At 48.4% G+C, this 26,115-nt stretch overlaps 1 protein-coding gene across 1 annotated transcript in view; it reads right to left on the reverse strand.

The window, feature by feature from the left end:
• Positions 1 to 473: 473 nt before the first annotated feature.
• Positions 474 to 26,115, reverse strand: part of LOC119445453 (serine/threonine-protein phosphatase alpha-2 isoform) — a 48,702-nt gene continuing 23,060 nt past the window's right edge. Inside the window, exons 6-7 of the mRNA XM_037709734.2 lie at positions 15,846 to 15,932; positions 474 to 1,373 (exon numbers count right to left, since the gene is read on the reverse strand). Coding sequence (XP_037565662.1) covers positions 1,371 to 1,373; positions 15,846 to 15,932 — 90 coding nt within the window. The 3' untranslated portion in view covers positions 474 to 1,370. The remainder of the gene's footprint in view (positions 1,374 to 15,845; positions 15,933 to 26,115) is intronic.

Below are 26,115 nucleotides of genomic sequence, written 5' to 3' on the forward strand. Positions count from 1 at the left end.
TGAAGTTCAGAACTGACTACCTTAGTAGGAAATAAAATCAATAAATCAAACAAATAAAAGCAATTAAACTAAAAAAGACAATATACAAGCTGTCACAATGCACGGAGCATTATATCACAAAGATAATTTCTTTACATAAAATGCTAGAGCCCCTTTGTATAAACGTGCAAACAGCAGCAACAGCGTTAACTCAGCAACTTCAATATGCTTGCAAGAAGCTAAACTGCAGAACAGCATTGCAGACCAATCGCACGATGGACAAGGCAAATCACTGAAGCTTACTAAGTATAAGTGAAAAGCTGGGTTACTTGGGACAGTCATGGCTAACGTGCCAGGAAACAAGGTTGGCAAAGGCATCACTGTCCGATCTCTTTGTGCTTCCACCATCCTTGGCTCCCGACACGCTGGTCACAAACACACAGTTCTGATCAAGGTGCAGACATCTCTTATCTTTCTACAGTAAGCTCCCCGGCGCATGAAACCACACTTTATTGTCACGAGCAACAGTGCGAGACGTAAATAATAGGAGGGAAAAGAAGAAAAAAAGACAGTGGGAACAAGCATGGGGGAAAAAAGAAAAGCAATGGGGACAGAGAGAATTGCTGAGGTGGGGGAGAGCAGCACGGGGCCATCATCAAGGTGGCACACCTGGTGCAAGGGGGGTAGAGAGGTCGGACAGGGGAGGAAGGCAGACTTCGAGTGAGCCGAGGCAGTGCTGTAGCAAAGAGAGATGCCTGGGAGCGGAAACCTGCATGTTGTAAAAGAAAAGACTTCCCCGCAAGAAGGCACAAGCTGCTTTTGTGGGAGGGACGGTAAAAAAAAAATAATAAAAAATAATGGAGCACCCAAAGCAGCGAGTTACAGGGTCTTCCTCAATGCGCGCAACTCTAGAAACACTCAATCTGTCTCGGGAGCAAGAGCCGCCACTCAATTGACCCCAAAAGAAAAAAAAAAAAAAAGACACCGAGGGGTCGGGAGGTTAAAAAAAAAAAAAAGGATGCATGATCAGTCTTTTTGTCCCCGTGATCAGTCCTTTTGTCACATTGGCTGCATACGAGGGAGGTGTGGGGAGGCGTTTTCTAAGAGCCTGCTGTCCAGGAGCTGAGGAGGGTGAGCATGCGTTGCGCCCGTGACCTTTTTACCCTCTCCAGTCGTGCTGTTGCGTGCTGGTCAGGTGCAGTCTGCAGCTCTTTTCTAGTTGTGTCCATTGTTGCGATGGTGGTGGTCTCCTTCTCTCCCCCCACCTTCCTCCAGAGGCATCGGCTGTCTTGTGGAAAAAAAGAAAAAAAAAGCCTGGTGCAGCCTCCCTTCGCCCGCAAAGGCAGGGTTGCCGGGCTTTCTTTTTTTCCTCCCCCGTCTTGAGCACCCGTTCACTGCATCAAGGAAAGGCATGCCAATCAATGGGAGCCAATATGGCCCGCTTTATACTGGCACAAGAGCCGTGCAGAGTGCTATGCTGGTAAGTGACATTAAAACGTAGAAGAACTTCTGAGTTCACCAAGTGCTAGTTTGCTACAAAAGACAGGTTGGCACATTGCAAGTGCAAATATTCATAATCTATGGATATTTGCACAGGAAAAAAAAAAAAGAAGAAAGAAAACTGCACACTAATGGCTGTCTGCTAGATTCCAAACAAAACAAAGCTTCGTTGACAGCTGTCACACGAGGAACGTCTCAGGTTGGTGAAAAGGTTCCAACAAGGGGACTTGTCTGTGTCCAGGTAAGGATGAAAAGTTTTCCCGAAGTATAACAAGACTGCGCGTACGGTTATGCAGGAGCCTCTAATCATTCATTTGGTGGTGTAAAGGGGCGAATGTTCTCGACAGGAAAAGCAGGTTTCACTGTAAAGAGCAGACAAGTCCTCCACACAAGAAGAAAGATGGCATTGCCTGGCTTGTCTTCAGTTTAATTCTCCATCTCGTAGTATGCAAGCTTCTGTCATTTGCTTCCTTGTCTGCTTATGCTGCTACGAGGAACAGACGAAGCTGCTCAAACATTTGTTTTAGCTGGAGGTTCATATGCTGTTCACAGCAACTGACTCAAGTGAATCAGGGCCATTAAAATCTGGCGATTGGTGTTGCACTGCAGAGTCATCCGCTCAATTCCAGCTGCGGCAGTTGCATTTCAATGAGGAATAAATGCAAAAACGGCTTGTCTACATTTAGGTGCACCTTAAAGAACCCAGTTAGTCAAAATCAATCCAGAGTTTCCTCACTGTGGCGTGACTCATGACCAGATGTTTTTGGCACGTATAAAACCCCGGCAAGCAATTTTTTATTCTATTTTTTGCACACTGGCCCAATTGGAAACAGGAACAAAATTTTGCTTCGGCTAAATTGGTCGGTCATAAGTGAGTATCATATCCCCTTCAGTCACGGTGTCCACTTACGGGGAGAATTCCTTTTGCCAATTCTGTCCAGTAGTCTCAAGAAAAATATCATGGAAACTGAGCTGTGGCTCGACTGATCCCTTTCCAGTTACCTAATCTTACCCCAGTTCTCTACAACCAGCAGATCTTTTCTTTTTGTGATATGCATGGAAACACATCACACTGCAGAGTACTGCTCCACATGACCACATTACTGAAGGCACTACTACGTTTGATGGGATCTTTGATGTGCCACGTTCTGTCAGCAATGCTGAAGTAGTAACTTCGTCACTACAAAGAGCACACAAATTTTTCTGATTAATGAACATTTCAGAAATCCCCTGCTGACTGCTTTTATTCTCAATGTAAAAGTATTTCAGCAACACGAACTTCAGTATAATGTACTTTTCAGGATAATCATCGTTATTCAGTTTCCATGTCATGTTAAGAGCGCCTCGTTACCAGGAATTCATATTCCGAAATCTGGCCATTCTTAGATTTCAGTCTATCCTTCATGGCAGTTGGAGCAGTAGGCTAGCAGTCGACACAGTTACGTAACATGGCGCATGAGCTCAGAAAACCTGAAACGGCCCAGGAAGAGAGACATGCGGGAAGGCACTTTTTGCTTTGTTTCAAAGGCAACAACGCATCAGGTTTTGCGAGTGAATGCCACCCAGACACTTGTCACCTAGCAATGGAGGCAAGTCTCCTCCTTCTTTTGTCTTTTTTTGTGTGCGCGCTCTTCTTTCTTTTGTGCTTGTTTCTGTGGCCATTACATGTGTGGAGAGTAACCTCCATGCTCACGGGGATGCCACACGGCCTGCCCTTTGCAGACAGTGTCGGTTACATGCAGAGTAAGACAGTGGCGGTGTTCGTGCCAAGGAAATGTGAAACACATTGCACTTTGTAGGCAACATGGAGCTTCCTCCTTGTTGGTGGTTTTGTAGGCTTTTGCACACGTCACTGTTACTATACGGTGCATGTTGCAAATAGCAACAGCACACACAAGCCAAGGGCCAACACTGACGCTTTCGTGGACAGCCCATACAGTGACAACTGATGCACTGACAATTTGATGGGTGGAATGATTAATTTTAGGGCTTTCACTGTAACGACTTTTCAGAATATTGAACAAAATGCCGCGGTCCACTGAGGTTAATTATATCGAGATTTCACTGTAGTTTCTCCTTCCACATATTGCTTGTAGCCAATAATTAGGGTGTTTTAGTTGAGCGTCCTTACGGTCCGCTCCGCTCCGAGTTGCCCCGCTAAGCCACAGCTACAGTGTACTAGAAGGGGGCAGTGGGCTTACTCAGCCGCTCCTCTGACGCAGTCAGCGTCGCATCCAAGAGGTGGCCACGCCACTGGCAACTTCAATGGAAGCTTTGCTTGCAGAAGCTTTGATTTTCCTTGCGTTTCTGACGGTTTCAGTTCGAAGCAGTTCACACTCTTATTTCTTTTTAATTTTGACATACTTGAGAGTCTTTACATATCTTTAGCAAGCACTATATTTGTTTAGGCCACATGATATTTGCCATAATAGTACCTTGTGGAAAAGGAAGACGGCAACTCTTGGGCAATTTGCTGCCTATCCTTACTCTTAAACCTTTTTTGCAAAGAGGTCGTCGCTGACGGATTTTGCTTATGTGGAAGGGGCCTTCGAATTTTCCGAATTATCGGGCAATCGTAAAAAAAAAATTGAAAGGAAATTTTGAATGAAAGGGACGGTGACCAAATATACGGTTTCATGCCATGTCGACCTAATGTAAAATTTTGTCCTGACAGAAAACGCACTGCACTTACTACCCAGCTGGGCTAAAAAAAAAAGAAAAGAAAAAACACCAGGCATGCTAACCAGGTTTGTGCCTTTGCTTAGCCAAAATGAATTTGTATATATGGCTTAAATATTTCATTGTTCCGCTTTAGTTGTTCCATGCTTCACAGTAGCCTTCTACGTTTATTATTAATCATCATTACGCTGGCACACATTGATTAAATCAAATCAGATTGATTTTTTCCGTAAAGAAATGGAGGGAGGCCTGAACAAAAAGTGAAAACTAGTTCACTTGACAATTAGGCTCAGGCCTATGCTTATGCACAGCTATATAAGGGTAAGCAAAATGAAGATAACAGGGCTGTTGCTGACACAAAGCTTTTATTTGCAAGTACAGCAAGCCATTGTTTCATGCACTTCAACTCATAAGCAACGGTTCAACTTCAGCAGCTTGGCCCTCTGCCGCTTTCCTGCCTTGTCACAGTTAATTCCTTTCACATAAAAAGGCAGACGTGTGACAATGTAGAAACTAATTATTTTAGCTGTGAGGCTAAGAGCGTGCACATTGCAGCCAACTTTGAGGGGAAGCTTACTCTTAACAACTGCCAGCATGTCCATAACGCTGTCAGAGTGTGGCTCACTCTGACAGAAGCATTCTGTGAAAAGATCCTCTCGCTTTTTCACGAAGCCGTACAGCTGACTGGAGGGATAAAGGAGGCCTCCTCGGTCACAGAAGTTTGTTAGCCGGGCATAAAAACGTTTCGCCTGGTGGCGTCATAGTAAGCAGCTTTATGCATTCTTGGCATTTTGTGCTGGAATTGAAAATACACTCCCGCGCAACATAGCCCGCAATGTGTTAAGCGAGTCTTGAGTCGCTTCTGGCCACGTGCTGGTTATGGTCGTTTGAAACCCGCAGGCCCGTGCAATGCTGGGGTACCACGTTTTGTGTGGCCTCTGTGGCAGTAGCGCTAGCAGCAGTTTGACTGTACTCATTTCGGTCACATGATGCTTCGCGATAGTCAACTTCCTGTAAGGAGGCCAGTGTACTTTCCTCGCAGTTTCCTTCACTAACTGACCTAACTAGACCATAAAAAGAAAGACAATTCACAGTGATCAGGAACTGCACAAAACCGTGATCAGGAACTGAGCACAAAACGTGGCTTGAAATGGAGCTCGCATACTGCGCTCGTGTCGTCCAGGGGCTTGTCAGCTCTGTGGAGGTTTTTTTCCCACTCTTTCCGCCTATTTTTATCCTTCGGGACGCCAAACAAGGACAACTTTGGCCCATCCTTCCCATAAACATAGCACCCAGGCGCGTAACAGTGATTTTGTCGATGCCACGGCATGGCTCAGTTACTGCAAGGCATACTAATCTCTTGCAGGCTATGTGCGAAAAAAACACTGAATGAAAAAAAAAAAAAAAAACCTACGCGACGACGTCCACAGAAAACGCAGCTCTGCAACTCCAACGAATATGATCAGGCACTGGGCTGGCACTGGGCAGCGCAGCCGTCGCACCCACGCTCCATTGAAACTGACGCCAGCGCCGCCGCTCGGGCTATCGGAGAAGCTCATATCTGCGACATTCGTGGAGCCGCCGCATCGCATAGCCTCCGCCGGAGAGTAAGCCCACTGCCCCCTTCTAGTACACTGTACCACAGCGGAGCGACAGGCGATTTTCACGTTTTAGGTTTTTTTTTGTAGCGTAGCGGAGCGTATCTTTCGTAGTTAGAGCGCACTCTGGCCAAATTCAGCGTAGTGAAAAAAAAAAAAAAGTTTGTCACTTTTACAAAGTAAGACAAATATATATAACTTATTTGTTCATGAAGTATCTAGACGGGTGCTTGTAATGCGTTACCGGTCCATTTTATCGAGTGGAAAATGAAGCGTTGACTTGGTGAACGGCACATGATAGCCAGCGAGGTTGCATTTCGAATCCAATCCAATCCTTTCTGATGCCAATGCGCTAGCGGAATTTTTGTTCGCTGTGCTGTTCACTTATTTCCTTAAAGAACCAGTTGGAGGTGTATTACATTACACGACTAGCGCCTCAATGCAAGGTGCTTCGAAGCACACGCAAGAGAAGGCGTGTGCATCGACCACCCTCGCTAGCGAAAGACAGCAGCAACGCTCCTCGCTCCGCTTAGGCAGCTTGTAAGCGGACCATGTTTCTTGCTCCGCTAGCTCGCTTGCGGCTCAGTGGAGGGCGCATGCGCATTCGTGCTTCCGCTCTGCTCAGCAGCTAAGCGGAGTGTAAAAACGCTAAGCTAAAACTGTCTAATAACTTTTACATTGTGGAGATTCAGGTGCGCCCTGCGCCATTGCACAAGCATTTCGCCTATTCTGCTGTACCTTCACATCCCCCTTTCTATCTGCAGCATTTGTGGGGGCCGGCCTTTGCCACGAACCAGTCTGTGGCACAACCAGCACAGCGAGAGATTGCCCTAGCTCTTGTGAGTGGGCCCATTGGTTACTATGAGAGCAAGCAGCATATCCAGTTTTTCCTAGCCGCGTGTCGCGGGGAGCCATTTTCCTGCAGTGACGTGCTAGCGGTGCCCCTTCTGTATTTTTCACCTTTGGTGCTGGAGCCCTTTTGCTTCCCGGGACCATGCATTTGTCCAGTGCTGGGTGTCGCCGGAGACAGATAAACTATTTCCATTAACTTGGGGCAATAGTGTGAAAGTGCACAGTTCTCGGTGTGCTAGAGTACGTGAGGTGATGGCTGATGTGGCCCCGAGATTCGTTAAGCCCGAACCCGCGGTGGTCGGTATTGTGTATACCAGACCCCAAAACATGCAGTCTGAGCCAGCGATTCAAATCCTTTGATGAAGATAATGCAGCACTATACTAAAAGTACACAAAGACAAAATTAATTTATAGTAGACTCTCGGTAAAGGGAAATTGCTTACACGAAACAACAGCCTAATGATTGGTTGGTCTTGCATTAAGGCGATGCAAAAAATACTAAGTTCGTTAAATGGAATCATACTTTTTCAAACTCTGAAAATATTACAGATAATGAAACCGAGTAGCCAATATCAGCAGCATCACGACGGGCATCACTGTTTGGGCCTTTCCTTTTAAGGTTTTCTCGGCAGTTCTGCATGTTATTGCCATGGTGTTGGCAGGGCACACTTGCTGGCTTTCGTTAGAGCTGTGGTTAGTGTGGCTCTACCGTGGTCAGGGCTTGCCTCGTTTTTTTTTTTTTTTTGTGTTGGTAATGTCAGTGAGCTGAGAGTTTCAGCGTTTCCAATAATGGCACAGAAACACCTGCACAACGCGTTCACGCTAGAGACAAAGATGAAAGTTTTGAATGAATTCTAGAGTGGTTGCTTCAATAAAACGGCTATTTGATAAGGGGGGACAGTGTAATAAAATTAGCATTACTTATTTATGAACCAAACTTGATAAAAGTTGGCATGCTTGTTTAATTTCTTCTCCTGACTCTAAAAAATGCAGTTATTTTTTTTTGTAGGTTCATTTCGTTACATAATCAAGTAAACAATGTCTTTTGTTCTTACTACAATAGACAAATAACCGCTGCATAAAAATAGACAAATGACATACGGACCAATAGCAGAAAGCACAAGCTACACAACATAGGAAGCACTTTAATGATTGGATCAATATTTCTTACTTTATAGTAAACTGAACTCCATTGTTTTCAACATGGCCATGCATTAGTCACACAAAAGACAAACTTAAAAAAACTTTAAAGAAACTTAAGAAACTGCTTCCTATGTTTGGGTGCTCCAAACATCTAGCTTCATGCTGCAAAAAGAATTAATATTCTATCTATAATAGCTACTGATATATCACAGTAAATGTCTTGCTGGGTGTGCAAAATTAGTACAGTAGAACCTCGCTGATACGTTCCCGCTTAGTACGATTTCCCAGCTCCTACGTTCGCAATTGCGAAAAATAAACATAACCCCATCGAGGAATGTGTTAATATGTTCCGGTTAATACGTTCCCGGAAAATGCGATTATTCAGCAGCAACGTTCAGCATTGCGGCAAACTGCAGTCATATGATACGTTTTGCAGCGAAAAATTATCATTCAGGTATGCAAAAACGCCGCTCTTATGTGCTTGTGAAGTGCTAAGCGGGAGACAGCGGCCGCGTGGCTTCTCTGCAGTGCTCGTTCGCCCGAAGTGACAAAGCGCGGCAGCAGTGGTGAGCAAATAGACCTCTGCACTACCCCGCCCCTCGCTTCAACGCGAACTACTAATCGGCGAAAACAGGCGGACACTGCGCGCGCGGGGCTACGACTCGCCGAGACCGTAGCGGAGGTGGTGGCGGACGAGGTGCCTGAAGACAGCGGCGAGAACGAAGGCTTGCGCCCACCGGCTACCGTCGCCGAAGCCCTTGCTGGTCTGGAAGCCTTACGAAGCTTCTTTTGCACGAAAGAACGAAAATGCGGACAAGGGTCTGCAATGTGCGCAAAAGAAGTTATTCCTGTCCAAGGGTGTGACGCACCAGCAGAAAATACAGTCAAATCTCGATAATTCGAACTCGAAGGGGCCCGAAAATTTGTTCTAATTAAAAGAAGGACTTATTTTTTTCATATTTGTGCACCATAACGCTACATACAAACGGTGCGAGTCGTGAAATATCGCGGCGCGCAAGCACACAGCGAGCAAGGGCTACGGAACTGCCCACACCGGCCAACGCTCGCATCCCGATAGCGCCTCTTCCTCTTCACAACCACAATCTCTCTCTCTCGCATCCCAATAACGGCAGTGAACGAAACTTCAGGGAGCGGGCCGCGCCGGCACGGCAATGCACGCGCGCGGAGACCGCGTCAAAGGTGAGGGAGGGGGGCGGCAGGGAAGCGCATTTGGCTTTGGCAACCCCGTTGCTTCGGTGGCTCCCCTCGACCTCCATCCCAACTCCCTCGTAGCTCCCTCACCCTCGACTCTCCGTGCGCGCCTGCCGGCCCGGCGCCAGCTTAACCCACTCCCCCTGAGTTTCGTTTTCTGCCGTTGAAGCGAGCGTTGGCCAGACTGGGCCTCCGCGTTGCTCAAATAGCGACCTTACCATGTGAGAGAGGAAATTTTTGCCGCGGTATTTCTTTCTTTTTTTATTTCTCCGCGCAGCGTTGAGGGGTCTCTCCCAAGCTTTTGCTTTATGGCGGTGTCGGAGCATTGCCGGTGCGCGGTTATGTTCCAATTAACCATCGCAAACGCTTTCGTGTTCGAATTACCGAGTGTTCTCGCCCACAGGAATACACGTAACTTTGACGGGACCATAGCGTCAGTTCGAGTTAATGAGATTCAACTGTAACTATGTTTTGCAAGAAATAAATGTTTTCAACCTTTGCACCTCAATATGGGCTTGTCAGCTTCAATTTTTACTGGATTTGGATCGTACGTTTTCCCGGATCGTACGTTTATTTTTCGCATATTTTTTAAAAAACGTATGAACGAGGTTCTACAGTATTTCGAGAAAATCAAGAAAACAAACAAACAAATGTGTACACGTACACACTCCCAAAACATTAGTAGGCTCCTGGGACATAGTCAGTTTGGGTATTAGCACCTCTGTGGCGCTTTTTGAATAAGCACTGCACATTTTCTGCCGATGCACGCTTGTGTTCAGATGCAGCTGATCGGCGCCGGTCTTTTTCGTCCATGCGCTGCACACACTTTTGGCAGGGTTCATCCAGAGTTCTTGCAAAATGCTTGCCGAGGTTATCCTGCAGCCAGCATATAATTTCATCACTGCTTCCGCCACAGCAGTCTCAACGCTGAAGAGTGAGGTGTGATGCTCCTTCGGTGCGAGCGCCCATATTAGCGAGTGCAGGCTTTCGTTGTTCTGTGTTTTGCCTTGCTGGCAACGCTCAAGCAGCATCTTGTCAGAGAGCCATTAGTAAATTGGCAGTATCGCCTTGCTGACATGAGTAGGTAAATTGTAGTAGGTGCTTCGGCACAGGTTGGCCTTTTGCCTTTGCAGCATTTTGCCGGCACTAGGAATTGGGACCTCCTGGACAAAGGCTATGATTTGAGATGGCATCATTTGATGTTACGTGATAGTAGCTTGCCATCACGGCCTTCTCTATGGCTACACACAATTTGCACAATCCTCTTTGTCAACTTTGATGTAGCCATATACTTTGGCCTCCTTTAGGGCCAAGAAAGTACGGCTGTCACCGTCTGACAAAACAGTTGTGTATCTTAGGCTGTGCTTTTCCAGTGATATGTTGAATAAAATCAGGCCAGCCTCCAACGCCATTTCACCAGCCTTCTTATCCGTATTTTTCTGACACTCATGGCTGGCTTTTCATTCTTCGTACGAAGAGTCACCAACTTTTGGTCCACGCTGACAACCGGCACAAAAGTTGCTCAGCACAACGTAGTCCAGCACAAGTCCGGTAAAAAGTTCAATGACGGCGCCGACACCGATGTGCGAACTGTGCCCGCGGGTCATCCAAAACCCGTCGTACGATACAGCAACGTTGCCCGGGTTGCCGAAGTTTAATTGGCTGTAAAGCTGCCGGACTGACCTCACGCATTCAATTGTAAGCGTCTCAGCAGCCCGGGTCGCGGCAGGCGTCAACTTCGTTTTGACGTACCCCTGCCACGTTTTCGTATGCAGCCCGCGGTGCGATATATTCATTGCTGCGAAAAGATCGTTGAACGCAGTTTGCCGATTGCCGGTGCTCTGCATCGCACACGCAGCCAGAATATTAACGGTAAACGGATTGACCTTCCGAGTCCCATTCACACGCGGTGAGTGGAGGCGCTGACAATTTGTTGCCGCCTTTCGAGCATATGAGCACCAGACTTACTGCAAGGCCGCATTCGCGCTCCTTCCGGCTGATTTTCGCACCACCGCCTCATGTATTACAATCCGCCTTTTGCATGTCCCAAGTGCACATGCGCTGTACCCTAGCGGCGAGCGCCGAAAACGTTTTGTACGGCGTCTGTGGTTTGTGCAGCTGACGACGCACACAGATGCAGCATAGCCGTCGAGCATGCAACTCTTTATTGTCGGCGTGGTGCCGGTCGACGACGCGGTATTTGCGCTGTGTTTCGGTAGAAACTTCAGCTGTTCACAGAGATATTGGGTTAACGTCCGGTACATCACAATATATGCTGACACGACACCGATGTCGGTCAGAAGTCGACCTAGCTCACGCCGGCGCCAATGCTCGGCCGGCTGTAGTTGTGATACTGTGCCAATGGGAGACCTATATTGTCATACAAGTACATGACGTAGAAGCGACCGACGACGCTGACAAAACCAGTGTGCTGATCGCAGTGCGAGCGGCCGCCGAGTGAGAACATCGCACTGACAACGTCAATATCGCCGAAAATGCGCTCGTGTATGTATTTCTTGACGATCAAATTGAGTCGAAACGTGCTTCCGACGCTGATATGCACGAGTTCCAGCCCTTTACAGCCCTCCACATCAAGTTTGAGGCGGTGTCGATCTCGTTCAGGCAGCTTCATTAGGTTTAACACAGCCTACGAGTTCATCCGCTACTGGCGGACCTGAAATATAGGATAAGCAAGTACGACGAAGGAAACTGCTAATATAGTTCGGTCCTGAATTTACCGACTAGAAGTGAACCACTCTTAGCATAGTACGATGCACACACAGAGTGGGAAGTGGTGACGAGGCGCAGAGCTAATACCACGGTACAGGCACCGTTCCTGAACGAAGGCAGTCGGTCGCAGTCACCGGCGCTTCCATGAACGAAGTGCAACTACGGAGAGGGTATTTTTATGCTGCCAGATTTAGTAGTTACCGAAAACACAGTTTGCCTCTTACGCTAAACAGGCAACAAGTGATGGCCCTTTCGATACTGCATCGTAAGCAGCAACACCACTCGTTGCCACGCGAGTACGGTGGGCATCGGCATTTTCGCGTGCCAGTGCAGCTAGGTGGTCGTGGTCGTCGTTTTCGATGTGCCCGGGACGGGTATGCCTTCTCGTCTTAGTGCGATCGCTTCTGATATGTGCATGAGAAGTGTTCATATATGCTTTGAACATTTCCTCATTATTTCGTGTGAGCGGTGCACGGTTTCTATACGGTACTTGAAGTGAACAGCGAGCGGTGGCCGTACGCGTGCCGATGTATACAAATGCGCCGTTCTTGCGTTGCATAAATACTCTGGGCGTAGTGTCGCCCCTTCAAAGAGCTATGGCCACTGTGGTCAAGACTCGGCTATAAAATCAGCTTTTATCATCCTATTAGCGTACCTTCAGTGCAGGTCTAAGAGTGGAACAAATGCACGAACTCTGCTGCTATATACGATACGGCTAACCTCCGCTGAGCGGAATCGACCCCAGCTTGAACTTCATGTGGGCGGCTGGCGAGTGCTCACGTTCGTGCATTTCAACTTCCAAAGCATGTTTGGAATCGTATTCGGTACGAATAAATATGAGTAACAGGAATACAAGCGTAGGTGGTGTGTCAATCGCGTTACGGTGCGATGTATTCGTTCAGAGGCACATCGCACGGTGACTGGTTTTGTCGGCGTAGCTGCACGAAATCCCGTCATATTTCAACAACTTGCAGTTGTAAGTCGCACCAGAGTCATTGCCGGCCTAGGCATCCTGTCCAACAAGCGGCCACTCACGCAAAACGAAAATTACAACTGACAAATGCACAAACCCATTTCAGCTCACTTCTTGCAGCGTGCCTCTGCGTCCCGCAGGGCCCCGACGCGAACATATTGTTTCTCGCGGAGCCCGCTAAGGTGGCGCCACAGCGCAATGCAAAAGGCAGATTCATATGCTCCAGCAGTGTGTTCAGCGATTCCAGGCACACCACGGTGAAAACAGTATTGTCAAGCGGGCCGGCCGCGACATCGCTAGCGGACAAGATCTTCGACTTACAGCTCACTGCTGCGGTTGACGCGAGCTCTCGTTGGATCTTCTGTCGATTATCTCCAATTCTTTAGACGTCATCATAACCGCGTCACGATGGACGCGGCTGGCGTTTTCGTCGCACCTACTCAATGTCGCACCATCTAAGCCTAACATTGTCGGCTCCATCGGTTCCGTCGCTTCGATGCCGTTGTTGGCTTGTCCTCAACGACTTGCGATGCGGTGGGGCGTCTTTTTTCAACGACTTGCGATGCGGTGGGGCGTCTTTTTGAAATTGTCGAGCATAGACTTCTTCCTTTTCTTTCCAAACTTGTGCTTAGAGTCAAACTTTCGAAGCGGAGGAGGCATAGTCGCGGGTAGTCACACAATGATCGTATCGAACATGGCATCTTGCACTGCGCGTCTGTAGCGGCTAGCAGACAGCTCGGAGTGGGCCCAACCAATCACGTGGCATTATCTCGTCACGTGCATGCGACAGCGAATGAGAACGCGCGTTTCATCTATTTTTGCCGCCGGTTTTTGTATTGAACCAGCAAGCCCACGGCCGCTGGATAAAAAAAAAAAGGTGCGGCCCATTGCGTGGCGCCGAAACGGTGTCTCGGGCCTAGTTCTCCTCGCGCCCGCTCTGGCGCCAATGCTCGGGTACAGCCGTTCACGGAGAAGCGTTTCCACAGCCACGTTTGTACGCGCAACAGTGACTCTAATCAGGCCGTAAATAATGCGTTTTATAGTTACACATTACAGGTTGAATATTAAAGTCCTTATTAGAGGAGCCGATTACCCAACACATATGTGAAAAGTCTGCCCTAGGAGTGCCAATCTTTTGTAGAGTGAGCCTCAATGCTCTCCAAGAAGGCTGCCCGCTCGACTCGCATGAAATGAAAAGTGCTCTATTACGAATAATCGGGAGTGGATTTACGTGTTTCTTCAAGACAACTTCAAAACGGTGGATCGCGTTTATTTACAAGATGATGAATGCGAAGGTATCGCGAAGTCCACGGTGCCGCACCCGATCTTGCCCAGCTTCATTCTTCTCTTCAACCGAACTCCGCTCGCACGTTTCAATATTCTCTCTGCGCTGGTAGTGGCACGGCCACTAGGTAGGTAGGTAGCCGGAAGAATCTTCACCCAGTTTTTATAGGGGCAAGACTGCAGACGCTCCCATGTTGGGATGGGAAGGCCAAGCCTCACCGCCGCATCGTGGGCCTTCTGGACAGCCCGGGGTTTATCAATCCATTCGTGGCTCTTTTAGATAAAAAAAAAAAGGTGCGGCCTGCTGCGTCACGTCGCCGCTAGTGGGTCAGCGCGTTTTGGCTGAGTTGACAGTTGCTGCCATTGTTTTTCCTGGGCTCGAAAAAAAAAAGAAGTTTCCTGGGCTGCACATTCTTTTTTGCATGTACGGCGGATAACTGGGAAACAAAGTCGGGACCGCAGTCGGAAGCACAAGCCGTGTTCTTTTTATAGTCATTCTCAGTAAAATGTAATGAACATACCAGCGACCTGTCGCTTGGCTCCCACTTGCTTTCTCTCCCTGACGGCCCTTGGCGAGCAATATTCTTCAGCCACGCTTCCCGACACTGTAGATCGCAAGGGAGCTCGTGGTACTTCATAGTAGCGTCTCTTCTCGCGTTCGAGTTGCACAGCGGCACACAACAGCATCGCAGCATCACACCGCTAGGAAAAACCGTCTGCCACACACGCGCACACCAGAGAACCGTACTCAAGCACAAGAAACATGAGGCAAGCTGCTCACACACACGATCACACAAACAAGGCACACGAGAATGCGCACGAAAAAGCACATCAACACACATAAATCCTAAGGCAACCACATTGTAGCACGAACTGACGTCTGCCTTGTGCACCGTAGCAGTGGCGCCCTCACCAAAAACAGCGGCCGCAACTGTCAACTTAGCCGAGACGCGCTGGCCCATTGACGGCGACGCGACGCAGCAGACCACCTTTTTTTTTATCCAGCGGCCGTGGCAAGCCTAATGAAGCGGCAGCGCGCGATATTTGAAGCCAAAACCCCGTTCTTTCAAGTGAGACCAAGATGGCCGCCCTCAAGGCACTAGTATGCGAGCGCGGCGTCATTGAATGTGTGTCATTTTAGTGTCGACACACAAAAAATCAGGTGCCCTATCCCTAATCAGGTGCCATAAATTGATGGTTTGTCTGAAATATGACCTTACGAGATTGGAAACTTGGCAGATAGGGAGAATAATAGATGTAGATTCCAGAAATGCTATTTTCCAAAGTTCGTTTTTTTGACGATTTTTTGGGGTCTAAAGACCCGTGTCCCCTTAACTAAACGACTCTTCTTAACAGTAGTGTGTAAGTAGAAACATTGCAAGAAGTAGCTTTGTAAAGAGTACACCTATTACTGTAAAGCATCCGTCGCTTTCAAAAGAGCATTTTGTGTATCCTCAAGATCAATGTCTAGGTAAATGAAACTCCTGATAAACAGAACTTATTCCCCTGGTCCCCTCCTTGATGTTCCGTTTAACGAGAGAGTCCACTGTGCTCTGTAATTAAGAGGACTCAGTAGAAAAATGCAGAACAGATCTTCCCACCCTGTTTGCTTTCTTTCAAGAGTCTGTAGTACCTTGGGAGTAAAACTGTGACACGCTTACTGACAGTCACTCTGCTCTGCAGTCACAGTAAGAAATGATCTGGGTCACAGACAAATAGAATTGTTAAGTTCTGGGGTTTTACGTGCCAAAACTACAATGTGATTATGAGGCACACCATAGTGGGAAGGGGTGCGCTCTGGATTAATTTTGACCACCTGGGGTTCTTTAAGTTGCACCCAGTGCACGGTACAAGGGCGTTTTTGCATTCCACTGTTAAAATTTGTGCCCGCTCACCTGTCCCCGCTGTGGTGCTGGTGGCTTGGCCCCTCCTGCTGCAATGCCGCCGTAAGGAAACTTCTTCTTGTCGGCTGGTTTCAGAATCTGCAAGTCAAGAAGCAGAAGCAGCTGCAACACTTGTCCTGATCAGAGGGTCTCGTCATTCCACACCGTCTTCGCACAATCCTCTCCACAGCAGTGGTTTCCTGCAGGCAACACTCCTACACTCTTCCTTCCAGTGACCTTCCAATGCCAACAAAATGTGCCTGCCACATGGGGACCACATTTGACATGCACATACGTGCATCGGCATCGATGGCATAAGTACCAAAGACGGTGCAAAACTCATACCTGTGCAATCATTGTGCCACTTGCTCTTCTCCACAGCCCGGCGTCATTATCAATTTTATCACAATTGATCCAGTCCTTATCAACCCTTACCTGTCCTTATCAACTCTTATCAGAATTGCTCTGATCATTATAAGCCCTTATCGCTCTTTAGCACTTTATCCAGAGGCGTCAAACCAGTATTGACTGTGACGAGATCCATTTGACCCCTCATCACTCCTTATCCTTGTCAACTCATTGACTGCTTATCTGGCAGTGTTGCACGACGCGAAGCGCATGAGCCCTCAGAGATTGGTGGCATTAAGATAGGTGAAGGAACGCCCTAATGGAAGGCACATCCCGCAACCACCGAAACGCGTCGGGGATGTGACATGTTTGCCATTAAATTTTTGCAATGTCTCAATTTTTCTGACATTTACAATGCTCCAAGTAGGCTCTACATGTGGTCCTAGAGATGGCTTTTATTCCACCATCACCAAATATTTCAACAAATCCTTCACAGAAACTGTTCCTTTGACATGTGTTTCGTACCAGTGGTACAACACATTCATATGGTTCAGATATATTGAACTTCTGCAAGCGTGGGTGTGTAGTCCAGTGGGTAAGACACTCGGCTTCCAAGTGTGGGGGTTGTAAGTTCGAAATCACCACCGCCAAAGTTTTTCCATTCAAATTTATATTGTTTTATACATTACTTTCTTCATAGCAATTAGTCCTTGTGTGACAGACGGACGGGTTTCCTCATTGGGTAGGCAGAGAAATGCTTACACATTTAAAATAGGCATATCTAAGTTGCACACACATGGACTGTAATTCAAACCATGTGTGCCACCCATGCATGCTGCTGCAATGATGAAGGGAGCTGAAAAGTTTGAGGACTACTCTTCTAACAACTGCGTACTTAGCGCCGGAGCGGGTTCTCGCGCGCACCGTATCTTGAAAGCGATCTCCAGACGGCTCTGACCTTTGTATGCGCTGTGCTTTCGCCGCTCAGTTTCCGTTGAAGCAATAGACCGCACAAGCCTTCGCTTGCTGCGGCGGCCGCGCTCGTTCGCGCCAGCATTTTGACAGTGGTTATCTGCAGTCATCGAGTGTGATCTATTCATGTTTGCTTGTGCGCGCCGACACCACGCTTGTTAATTCAGTTAGCAAGTACGGTAAAAACCCGCATATAATACGAGGTTTCTTTCTAAATTTTACCCTGTAAAATTTCTGCCTCGTATTATATGCGGATCCCAAAGTTTTCAGCGTAAAATTAGCAGTTTCGGGTTCGTTTTTGCTCACTGCTATCATCATCAAGACTCGTAGCGGAGTATGCATCATCTTGCGGTGGCGTCGGTAGGCTGCTGCTGCTTTCAACGGGCGCCATTTTGACCACGCTAAGAATCGGCATGTTCGCTAGTCTATCTCGCACGATGTTGGGACCGCGAAAGTAGTACCCAGCTGCCTTTAAAAGGAAAGTTATTTTAGCTGCCGAGGCCATTGGAAATTGCGCCGCAGGGCGGCACTTCGGCGTCACCGGGCGCAGCGGTCACGGCTGGGATGACATCCCAGTTGCAAAGTTGCAACGGCGGCAGATAAGCGCATTTGGCCTTGGCAACGCCGTCACTTTGGTGGCAGTGGCTCCCCTCGCCATCCCTCTCAACTCCCTCGTAGCTCGCCCCACCTTCGACTGGCTCCGCGCCAACTTAGCCCTTTGCCTGAAGTTTCGTTTTCTGCCGTTGTCGGGAAGTTGGCCGAGACGTCGGCTCGTACAAGCGTGTTCCGGCGCGACGGTGAAACGGCGACCTTGCTATTTGAGAGTCAATTTGCCGCCGCGCGTTGTTTTTTTCGTTTTCTTTTTCTCCGCGTGGCATTGAAGGGTCTATCCTAAGCTTTTGTTCTACGGCGGTGTCGGAGCAATGCTGGTCGGAGGCGCCGCCGCGTGATTTGGAGCGCTCCTGAGGGCATTGTCGGCGCGCCATATGTTCGAATTAACCTTCGCAAATGCTTTCGCGCTTGAATTACCGGGCGTTTTTGCACACAGCAATACACATAACTTTGACGGGACCACAGCGTCAGTTCGAATTAAGCGTGTTCCGAGTTAACGAGATTAGATTCTCAATGCTTTCTGTGGGTTTTCCTCACTCGCATTATATGCGGGTGAAAACTTTCTTTTTTTGCGTTATTGCTATCCCCAAATAACACCTCGTATTATATGCGGGTCCGTATTATACGCGGGTTTTTACGGTATGTTTTTTTTCTAAAGTTTTGGTTACTATTTTGAACGTGGTGTGTACACTGAGCAGGTGTCTCGGAGACCCGTGTCTCAGTGATCGGCGCTACCTCATCTGCCTTCGCGAGAGCTAAGCGGTGTGAAGCTCTTTTCTCCGATCTCCATGGTGAACTCCGTTGGCAGAGATCGCCAACGCGGTGACGTTCGTGTCGACTGTACACGGAGACGACGTCACTGCTGCACAAATCCAAGCAAGTCGATTCCCTCCAAGCGTAGTATGAGGCAGGGCATTATTAGAGATTTTTTTTAATCCGCACTAATAATTTTTTTGTCAGCCGAACGAGTTCTTCGGACTATTTTTCAGTCCCCACGCGCTCGGAAAACCGGTTGGCGACTGTACAGAGCGCCCCAACCTAACAGCCGCACGTTGCTACCAGCCGGAAACTGAATTATCCGAATAGAGCCACGCGGGCCATTCAAATTATCCGGTAGAACTTGAATTGAAAATGACAGGACCGCTCAAATTCTTCGAATTAACCGAGTTCGAATTATCGAGGTTTTACTGTAGAGCATGGGTTCTCAAAGTGGGTTTCGCGGAACCCGGGGGTTCCGCGAGCCACTGATAAATTTTCCGTGGTCCCGCGCTCGCCAAGTGGCCAAAACGGCGAACACGAAGTGCGCTTGATCCACAGAACCTCAGTTACCTATGCCCGAGTCTCAAAAAGCAGATCACAGTGCGTAACCACAACGCGCGAACTGCGCAATAAATCCGCAAGCAGCTTGTGCGAACCTAAGCTTTCGCACTTGAATCTCGGAGGCTGCAACTTACCACTGTGCGCAGTTCTCCCATTTGTAGATAGGGTAGGTGCCGATAGCGTACGCACTGACGTATACTTCGGAGGAATAAAAAAATTAATGCGCGGAGCACCACAAATGCGCACCGCAAAAGAGTTAAAACGGCGCTAGCGTCCAAAAACGAAGCGACACAGTCCTCATCGGTATGGTCCTCAGCAGCAACCGTACTTGACTGACAGCAACGCCGCAACTCGTCGTGCCTAATTGTGCCCGCAAAGCCTTTATTATTGCATTAATCGCCGCGCGCAAAACCGCGTTGGCGGCTAGCCGTGTGCCTTCATAAGTCCGTAATCGCGATCGCATCGATAACCAGCACAGTTTCGTCCGCAGCAGCCGTTGCGGCAAATAGTAGTTCCGTTTTGACTCTGTGCGCGCGTCGGCTGCGTGCCTTTCGCAACTGCGTAGTCGCCTCTATGATCGAGTCGATAGCGACCGCGGTTTCGTGCGCACTTGTTGCAGCAAACGGTAGTTTCATTTTGACTTGGTGCGTGCGTCAGCCGCCTGCCTTGCGGCTGCCTGGAAGTACGGAAGTCAGCGGAGACGGCGAACGCTCCCCTCAAACGGGCGCCCCAAGGAGTGCTCGAGGAAGAGAGACGAAATGGAGGCGAAGGGCATGTGGTGCTAACGAACAGCCAGTGAGGCTCAAACCAGAATCTTGAGTGCGAGTCGTAAACATCACGGCGCGCATAGCGAGCGAGGGCCACGAAACTGCAAACTCCGGCCAACTTCACGATAACGGCAGTAAACGAAACTTCAGGGAGCGGGCGGCGCTGGCACAGCACGGCGAAGGGCACACGCGGAGACCGTGGGATGTGAGGGAGGAGGGCGGCAGGGAAGCGGATTTCGTTCGCCTTGGCAACTCCGGCGCTTCGGTGGCTCCCCTCACCCTCCCTCGTAGCTCCCTCACTTTCGACTGTCACCGTGCGTGCCCGCCACCGCTCGAGCCGGCCCGGCGCCAGCTCCCCGAAGTTGCGTGGTTTCGTTTGCCGGCCTGGGACAGAGCCGCTACTTCCCTCTGCGCCGTAGCCGCAGCATGCAAGGTCAACACGCGACTAGAAAGTAGAGGAAGCATAAAGGAGAAAGAAGGGTTCACTACAATTTTCTACGCGTGGCTACGGTAGCGTGGCTGAGACGTCAGCACGTACACGCATGTTCCGGCACAACGCAGAATCGGCGACCTTGCCATTTGAGAGAGGGTGAAATTTCCGCCGCATTCTTTTTTTTTGTTTTGTTCGCCCGCGACATTGAGGGTCTCTCCTAAGCTTTTACTCTATGGCGGTGCCGGAGCAATGCCGGTCGGAGGCGCCGCCGCGTGATTTGGTTCGAATTAACGAGATTCGACTGTAAATTGAATGCAAACGTTCTAGCCGCATTCCTGGACGGTCGCATACGCGTGGCGGCTCGGTGCACATGTTTTGCATATGTGCGGGCCTTGAAAATTGTTGCTTTCGTTATAGTGCGGTACCGCTTATAGTTCGGATATTCGCGACTCTGGCGACTTACGTTATAAGCGGTCTACACTGTATAATCATCAGCAATGGCTCGAGCGTCAAGGTCTTCTTTCACAGCTGCTGGTTCGTTGGCACCCTTCGGCGCAACTGCGCGAACACGCTCGTGCAACTGCTCACGCGTTCATCGTCTTCTTACACAGCTGGCTCCGATGCTGCTCATCATTTATGAATATTTTTTATGAATAGAATGTCTGCTGAATACAATCTAGCACTTTTTTTCCCCCTCAGGCTGAAGTAGTGACTATATGTTGTACTGAATACCAATGAGATTCTCTGTTTAATAGTGGCCCTGCGCTTTATGGCAATCTTTTATTGCCTAGAAAGCTTTGCTTTCCAAGTTTTCTCCAAATTACAGAACCGCTTTCGTATCATTACGGCAGGTGGGTTATTTTAAGGTCAATTCGCGCAACAGACGAAAGCGTGGACCGCACATCCGGCGACTCGATCACTACTCCGCATGTAGCCATCGTTAGTGCTGTGTGGGTCGACCATGGTCGGCACCGGCGGTAAAGAGCATGTGCCTTTTCATTGTTAGGTTCAGTGCAACTTGCCACCTGTCAAAAATCTTAAACCAGGAGGGTAACAGCAAGTTCGCATGCCGTTCCACTCTGCCCCCTCCTCGTCCATCCGTTCAGTGCAAATGTATTCAGCTAAGTGCACTAGTCACACGACACACTCATGCCCGCCGTGCAAATTCGAAGCTAGTCTTGTGACGGGTTGCTCGAAGCGTCAAAAAGAGACGAATGTGTGTCTACAGACAGCGCCGCGAACGAGAAGCCACCGTATGGGGTGTCACAAAGATGGCAGCTGGCATCCATGATCGCGTCAATAGCCCCCATGGTTTTGATCGCGTCAATAGCCACCCGGAAACGCTGGGTGGCGTCAATAGCCACCCAGCGTTTTGGCGTCAATAGCCACCCAGCGTTTCCGGAAAACAGCTTTGTTTTGAATCAGTGCACACGTCGGCTGTGTGCCTTCAGAACTTCATGGTCACCATTCATGTTTGCCTCGATAGCGGCTGCGGTTTCTTCTGCAGCAGTTGCTGCAAACAGTTTCATTTCAAAGGTTTTACTGGTGGTTCATCAGTGATCGGTCCCAAGATCATGCGTATGAGTTAGATTGATGGTTGTTCATGCGGTGTTCATTTAATTTATTTAGTCTCTGCTCATCCAACACGATCTTTTCGTATTAATAGCCAAGTATTTCAGCAGGGGAATGTTACGAATTCGTATTACATCGAAATTCGTACCAGCTGTGATCGTATCACTGGGGTTTAAGGAGGGAGGAGGGGATGAAAAATAACTTTTTTTTTTTTTGTTCTGGCAGAAAGGGCTGAAACTTGGCACACACACTGTACATTGCAATAGATAGGGAAATCTAAAATTTTATTAAGATATCTTCATTAGTTTTTGTTTTATAAGAATTTACGAATGTTTACAAGTTCCTTGCTCGTGGAAAGCTTGGCACAGTAACGAAACATGCCAGGGAGCTGCCTTTAGTTTTAATCTTTGCTCAAAAGAACACTACAGGGTACAACAGCTTCAACAATTTTTTTAACCCTTTTATTTTTTTTTTACACAGAACATCATGTTCACCTTCACTAATTGTACCAGAACTTGTCACTCACAAATTGCATGTAGAAAAAAAATCCATCAACAAAATATTGAAGACTGTCATACCCTCAAGCACACTTCAGGGAATAGATAAAAATAAACGGAATCAAAATCGGTCGAGCCATTGTTGTGCTATGCTTTCCACGAGCGTGATGACCGACCAAAAAAAAAAAAAAAAACAATTGAGAAAATGGGCTGTTTTGCAAGCAGCGCAGATTTATTAAAATGCATCAAGGCTGTAATATTTGCCATCATTGCTGTCAGGCATCTTCTTGCACCTTTGCCTCTTCGTTTAGTGGGCGTTTAAAATTTCATAGCCTGGCTGGTCCATCAAATTGAGTTTCTGTTTGCGGACACCGCGCGAAGGGAGTCTCGAACGCTACATGCTCGCGCTTCTGCAGTCACCGCTGAGACGAAACACGGCTTGAGGCGCCGTTTGGGCGACTATTTGTCCGGTGAATCTTCGGTTATCACACTGTAGCTCGTCGACGGTTGGGGTTCACTTGGACTTGGACACGGCGTGTCCAGTGTCACACGATGCATCAGAAACTGAGTGCACCGTTTTTGCCAGCGATGCTGACCTTCGACTCGCGTCAATACGATCTCGGCTGATTCGCGTGGCCGTACGCCGAGGCGCGGGAGCCTCCGTTGGCGTGTCTTCCGTCGACTGCGTTATCAGTGCCAATGACAAAGGGCGATTGTCGGTTTCACTGCTCGAGTCACACGGTGCCAGATAGCGCGGCACGTTCAGTCGGGTGCTCCTCCGCTTCTCCAACTAATTGCCGTATTTTTCTCGCCGTAGGAGGCTTGCGCTTCCGTATTCAGAAGGCATGCTTTGTCCAAAATCTCTTCTTGAACGAAATCCATCACTAACCTGGGAGCTCTCAGAAATCCGAATTCTGCGGGTCAAGTGAAGATGCCGGCGTGGTTTGCGTGGAACAAAACCTTTAGGACTATCATTTAAAAACTCATTTCCAAACTACTACTTCGAAACCTGTTTTCAAAGTAGTTTCTAGGCTGACATTTTGTCAGGAACAAGACGAGGTACTCTTTATATCTCGAAAATTATATTCACAAAAACTATTATTACATATCCGACATATAATGACAACGAAAAATTTGAACTTAGCCTCAAAGTGATGACATTGCTACAGAAATGTAATGAAAAACAATCAGTATGTTTTCATAATTTCTGAAATGATAGTTTTCCTAAAGTGACATGCCCAATGAGTTCGGACAACAGCCATAACTTCTTTTTTATTTGATCTGTATTAAAGAAATTTAGAATATGTACTTAAAACAAGATATATAAACCTAGAAATTTTTATGAATATCGGTGCAATGTGCAAGTTCATGTTCAGCCCCGTATCCCTCCTTAAAATGAAATACAGTCGAATCCCGGCACAACGAAGTCCGCTTCAACGAAATTTTCACCACAACGAAGTTTTTTTCATTCCCCGTCGATGTCCCATAGAACATAATGCATTGAAATTCCCTCCAAAACGAACTACTTCACGGACACATTTTCACTTCAACGAAATTTTTACGAAGCAGACGTGAGCAAAATTTTTTAAACGGCAGCTGACCGAAGCCCCTAAAACTCTTTTTTCATGCCTTAACAAACCATCGACCTTCATAGCGTAAACACACAGAAACTTGAGCTGCTCGGGCTGCAATGTAAACAAAACAACGCCGCCATGCCGCGTTAGTGATGGCGATGCAACGCGCCCGTATGGAGGAGCATCTGAGCTCCGAAGAAACGTTTTGGGTCATATTTGTTAGAAAAATAATACGCCTATAAATTACATACACGCATCAATTTTATTTTTATAGTATGTCTAATTATTAATGTTCTATAACGTTTCGTGAGAATTTCTCGGGTGTACAACACCAATTAAAAAGTTGCGGTTGCGAGGTCAAATCCCGGTAGGGTGCGCCGAGGCGTTCACGCGATGCACGCTTGACAACAAGCGATTGCACGCCAGTTGGTCATTGTCTCCCGAAGGTGTCAAAGCGGTATTCGGAGAAGCATGTCGCCGCCGACAAAGAAGCGGAAGTTTTTGTCGCTGGAAGAGAAGGCTAAAGTTATCGCCCAGGCTGAAGGCGGAAAGAGAAAGTCAGTCATCGCGGAAGAATTTGGGATTCCGGCGAGCTCCCTTTCTACTATACTGAAGTGCAAGGACGCTATAGCGAAAGCGCTAGCTTCCGGGACGTCGGCGAAACACAAGAAAGTGACTCAGCCGGTGCACGAGGACTTGGACAAGGCAGTGTACACCTGGTTTGTGGAGACGCGGGCCAAGAAGATCGCTCTTAGCGGTGATATTGTGCGACAAAAAGCACTGAATTATGCCTGCTTGCTAGGCATAGATGACTTTAAGGCCAGTGTAGGTTGGCTGAACAGATTCAAGTCGCGCCACAGCATCATCGGCAAAGTTTTGTGCGGTGAAGCCGCTTCGGCGGATAGTGACGGCGCCGCTGCGTGGATGTCAGCTAGCCTCGCAGGCATCCTGAATGACTACTCACCGTCGGATATTTACAATGCAGATGAGACCGGACTCTTTTACGAAATGCTACCCACCAGGACCCTGGATTTTAAGGGGCTGCGCTGCCACGGAGGCAAGCACAGTAAGAAGCGAATAACCGTGCTCCTGTGCGCCAACATGGACGGTTCGGACAAGCGGCCGCTGTTGGTCATCGGCAAAAGTGCCAAACCACGCTGCTTCAAAGGAAACCGGAGCCTTCCCGTGAAGTACATGGCTAACACTCGGGCGTGGATGACCCGGGCTATTTTCGGAGAGTGGGTTCAGGCTTTCGACCGGGACATGGGCAGGCAAGGCCGAAAGGTTTGTTTACTCTTAGACAATTGTTCCGCCCACATCATAGAGGACGACGCCGAGCTGGAAAACGTGCAGTTAAAGTTTTTCCCACCGAACTGCACCTCCATCATTCAACCGCTCGACCAAGGGGTCATCCAGAGCGTCAAGCGGGCCTACCGTGAGCGCCTCATTCAAAGGCTGCTTCTAAATACGCAGTTGGGCCGCGAAACAAAAGTGGACCTGTTTATGGCGCTCCAAATGATTGCCGCTTCGTGGTGCGCAACGAGAAGCGCCATAATCAGAAATTGCTTCCGCCATGCTGGGTTCAGCGCGCAGGCCACCGAGAATTCGGACTCCGAAAACGAAGATGGAGACGGGTCGCCGTCTGATGAAGTCGAAGCCGCGTGGGCAGCCCTGCTGGAAAGTGGAGATGTGCCCGCCGGTGTACATCCAGACGAGTACATCCAAGCTGACTCGTGCGTGGTGGTGCGCGAGGAAATGACCGACGAAGACATCCTGAACAGCGTCCGGGAAGACTGTGTTTCGTCGGACGAAGATGACGCAGCCGCGCAACGTGAGCCCGGACAACCGACTACATCGCAGGTAATGGACGCATTCGACACGATCAGGCGTTCCATCGGGACCACGGACAACGATCAGGCAATGGCTTTGCTGGCGGCATGCGAGAACCTCGTTGTGCCATCGCTTGGCAGGAAGCGGAAGCAAGCTAAGCTGACTGATTTTTGGCATTAAAGATTGCTTTTTGCGTCAGCGAGTCACGTGTCACCTATGTATTTGAATAATATCGCGACAACGAATTTCCGCGACAACGAAATTTTTCGCGCTCCCCGTCAATTTCGTTGTAGCGGGATTCGACTGTATATGTTGTGCACACTGATTCACTAATTGCCATCGATTCCAAAGAGCTTT

The sequence above is a fragment of the Dermacentor silvarum genome, chromosome 3, assembly GCF_013339745.2.
Source record: "Dermacentor silvarum isolate Dsil-2018 chromosome 3, BIME_Dsil_1.4, whole genome shotgun sequence".
Lineage (NCBI taxonomy): Eukaryota > Metazoa > Arthropoda > Arachnida > Ixodida > Ixodidae > Dermacentor > Dermacentor silvarum.